The 3,861-nt window shown below is 34.4% G+C and overlaps 1 protein-coding gene across 1 annotated transcript; it reads left to right on the forward strand.

Annotated features, from left to right (window-relative positions):
* The first annotated feature begins 1,025 nt into the window (after positions 1-1,025).
* LOC132042700 (nicotine N-demethylase CYP82E3-like) lies at positions 1,026-3,606 on the forward strand. Its single transcript, XM_059433225.1, has 3 exons — positions 1,026-1,567; positions 1,764-2,196; positions 2,899-3,606. The coding sequence occupies exons 1-3, from the start codon at positions 1,041-1,043 to the stop codon at positions 3,523-3,525; spliced, it is 1,587 nt and encodes a 528-aa protein (XP_059289208.1). The 5' UTR covers positions 1,026-1,040; the 3' UTR covers positions 3,526-3,606.
* Positions 3,607-3,861: the final 255 nt, after the last annotated feature.

The raw sequence follows: 3,861 nt of genomic DNA on the forward strand, positions 1-3,861 counted from the left end.
ATGAGTCAGTGTACAATAAAAGATAATCATCATCACCATCACCATCACCATCACCATACTGAAATAAAAAGACCTTAAAATTGATAGTGACGTATCATGATAGATTCTATAAATTATATCAAAACCTTAGATTTTTTCAATAAGGCAAAAGTGACGTATCATGATAAATTCTATAAATAATATCAAAACCTTAGATTTTTTTCAATAAGCTAAAAGGCATAGATTGCACTGTGAACTATACTAAAAGTCGAGTTCATATTCTAACTAATCGGAAAAAATGTCTCAAGAATCTATTATGCAAAAAATTAAAAGAAAAAAATAAATAAACACCCATAAAAAAGGGAAAGATAAAATAAATTGGGGGTGGGGAAAGTCACTTTTTTTTTTTGACTCATACCTGCCCCTTTTTTCATTTTTATATATTTTGTTGCCACATCAAGTGTTAGGGTGATATTAGTTTCACAAAAAATAAAATATAATAGGTCGTCCGATTACCAAGGCTGCAACTCAACTTTTCAGATTTAGTTTGGAATGCAGGTTATGTCTTTTGCCTTTCAATAACTTCAAGAAAAATGGATGATCATATTTTTTTCTCATTTTAATGCAATTTTTGTACTACTCATATGTTTTACTACTTTTTTCTCCATTTTCACATGGAAAACAAAAACATGCAAACTTTCAAAACCTCAATACCCTTTCCCGCCAGAAATCTCCTATGGCTTATCGGTGATCGGTCATCTCCTCCAACTTTTCTGGCAACGACGACATTCCTTTATCTCGAAGAAGAAAAAAATATAAATATTTCATGAAATAATATTTTATTCCGCTTTTGTAAAAATAAAATATAAGGATATGATATAAAGTAAAAAAAAAAAATGAGTATCAGGTATTCAATGAAATAATCGAGATACAAATTCAAAATAATCAACGTCACCATCATCTAAAATGATAGACTTCAAAAATGAAAGTGATATATACCATGATGAATTCCATAAATAGTATCAAAACCTTAGACTATTCTAAAAAATAACTTCAAGAAAATGGAAGATCATATTTTCTCTCATTTTAATGCAATTTTAGTACTACTCATATCTTTAACTTTTTTCTCCATTTTCATATGGAAAACAAAACTATGCAAACTTTCAAAACCTCAAAACCCTTTCCCGCCAGAAATCTCCGGTGGCTGGCCGGTGATCGGTCATCTCCTCCAATTTTCCGGTAACGACAACATCACTTTATCGCGAAAACTCGCATTTTTAGCCGATAAATATGGCCCGGTTTTCACTTTCCGGCTAGGTTTACCTCGTATATTAGTCGTTAGTAGTTATGATGCTGTTAGAGATTGTTTGAATACTAATGATAAAGTACTTTCCGACCGGCCGCCGAGTTTGGCCGGTGAATATATTGGTTATAATAATGCTATGCTTTTTTTAGCTAGTTATGGTACTTATTGGAGAAAAATTCGAAAAATTGTAATAAAGGAAGTTTTATCAAGTAGTAGGTTAGAAAAATTGAAAAATGTTAGAGTTTCTGAAGTTCAAATGAGTATCAAAGAGCTTTACTCTTTATTTCCAGTCACCAGAGATAATCTTGATTTTCCGGTCACGAAGCGATGACTTTTCAGTCATCAGAGATCATTTCCCAGTCAACAACAACAACATACCCAGTATAGTCCCACAAGTGGGGTCTGGGGAGGGAAATATATACGCAGACCTTAACCCTACCTTCCCGGTCATTAGAGATAATTTGCATTCGGTGACGACTAGAGATAGTTTTCCGGTAAAAGTTAATCTTACTAAGTGGTTAGAAAAGTTAACTTTGAGCTTGATAGTCAAAATGATAGCTGGAAAAAGCTACCGAAGGCTTGAAAAAGGGGGAAATGAAGAAGAAGAAGTTGAAAGATTTAAGAAAGCTTTAAAGGATTTTATGTATATTTCAATGGAGTTTGTGTTATGGGATGCATTTCCTATTCCTTTATTCAAATGGATTGATTTTCAAGGGCATGTTAAGTTTATGAAAAGGACTTTTAAAGATATTGATTGTGTTTTACAAAAATGGTTGGATGAACATGTGAAGAAGAGAGAAGAAGTTGATGATGTTGCTGGAAATGAAAAAGATTTTATTGATGTGCTTATGAGCCATGAAGATTTTGAAGATAGTTATACTAGAGAAACCACCATTAAAGCTACAGCTCTGGTGAGTACTGTCTTTTGTTGCTATATATACATTGCATTTCTTGAAATAATCTTTGTTTTCGGGAGGGATAATCAACTCTGTAAACATCGATCGAAACTTGAACCTATGTATGCAATTTCAAAAAGCATAACAATTGAAATGGGTAGTCTGTATTGGTATCAGATCTGTTCCCATGTTTCGATCCATCCAATTGTTTTTACCCATTTCTTGAATTGGATCAAGTCTCCCAACTACATTTGAATTGACTTAAATTATAGTATGTGTTTATGTTGTGAATATACACTATATGAAAGTTATGAATGTTTATGAGGTGCTTGTGCGTATATGTTCATGATCATGATCTATGTTGCTTGGATTCTTCAAAGATGTCGACGGGTGCATGTTGGAACCTCCAAAAGTAGTGCATTTTTGGAGGATTCAATACGAGTGCTACAAAGTCTTTGGAGACTGTCCGAACAACATAAATCATGGGTAGATGCCTCCAGAATTGCTATCAGCTTTAGTTACAACGAACGTTAACTCTTTATATGATATGGATAAACTTTGTGTTCCGAATATTGTGCAACCATTTAGCATGATGCAAACATAATGACCATATAATGCTAACTAGGAGCTATCTATTGCTTTGGTGAAAATATTGTTTTTTTTTTGTTTGTTTTTCTTAAACTGTTTGTTTTTCTTAAATTGTTCTTTCTACCACAGAGTATGGTGTTGGATGCTTCAGACACGACTGCAGTTCACTTAAATTGGGTAATGGCTACATTGTTAAACCATAGGGATGTCATGAAGAAAGTCCAAGAAGAGCTAGACAGAGAAGTTGGCAGAAACAGATGGGTAGAAGAGAGTGATATCAAGAATTTGGTATACTTCCAAGCTGTTGTTAAAGAAACATTGCGATTATATCCACCAGTACCTTTGTTAGTACCCCACAAATGCGTAGAAGACTGCGTTGTACAAGGATACCACATAACGAAAGGTACAAGACTGTGGGTCAATACTACGAAACTACAGCGAGATCCTAAGATTTGGTCGAATCCTGATACATTTGATCCGGGGAGATTCTTGACTAGTCAAGTAGGGGTTGATGTTCGCGGTCAACATTATGAGCTCATCCCTTTTGGCTCTGGAAGACGATCTTGTCCAGGGATCACTTATGCGACTCAAGTGACACACCTTGCAATAGCTCATTTACTCCAAGGTTTTGATTTTAGTACACCATCGAATGAGCCTTTGGACATGAAAGAAGGGTTAGGCATGACCAAGCGCAAAGTAAATCCTATAGAAGTGTTTATTACACCTCGCTTGCCCTCTGTGCTCTATAAGTTCTAAGATGTAATTGTTGTCTTGTTTTGGTAGTGATGTACTTTTTGGATGTAAATGTATGTATAAAGAAATAATTTGAGTGCCAAATCTCCCAATCTAACTGCAAGCAAAAGTAGTAAAACGTAAGCACCTTTACAGCAGTAACCTCCTTAAGTGTCAAAGAGCCATATAGTGGAAAAGATGCCAAAGGTCAAAGTTCAAACATATCTATCCTAGATATTTTCGACGAATCTATTTCAACCAAAATTTGTCCTGTCCTTCATCTTAAGGTAGTAAAAGTTTTTCCCAGTTGAACTTGTGCCGAATTATATACTTGTACATCTTCATGCAAAAGACAACAAT

Source organism: Lycium ferocissimum, unplaced genomic scaffold, assembly GCF_029784015.1.
Source record: "Lycium ferocissimum isolate CSIRO_LF1 unplaced genomic scaffold, AGI_CSIRO_Lferr_CH_V1 ctg17268, whole genome shotgun sequence".
Taxonomy (NCBI): domain Eukaryota; kingdom Viridiplantae; phylum Streptophyta; class Magnoliopsida; order Solanales; family Solanaceae; genus Lycium; species Lycium ferocissimum.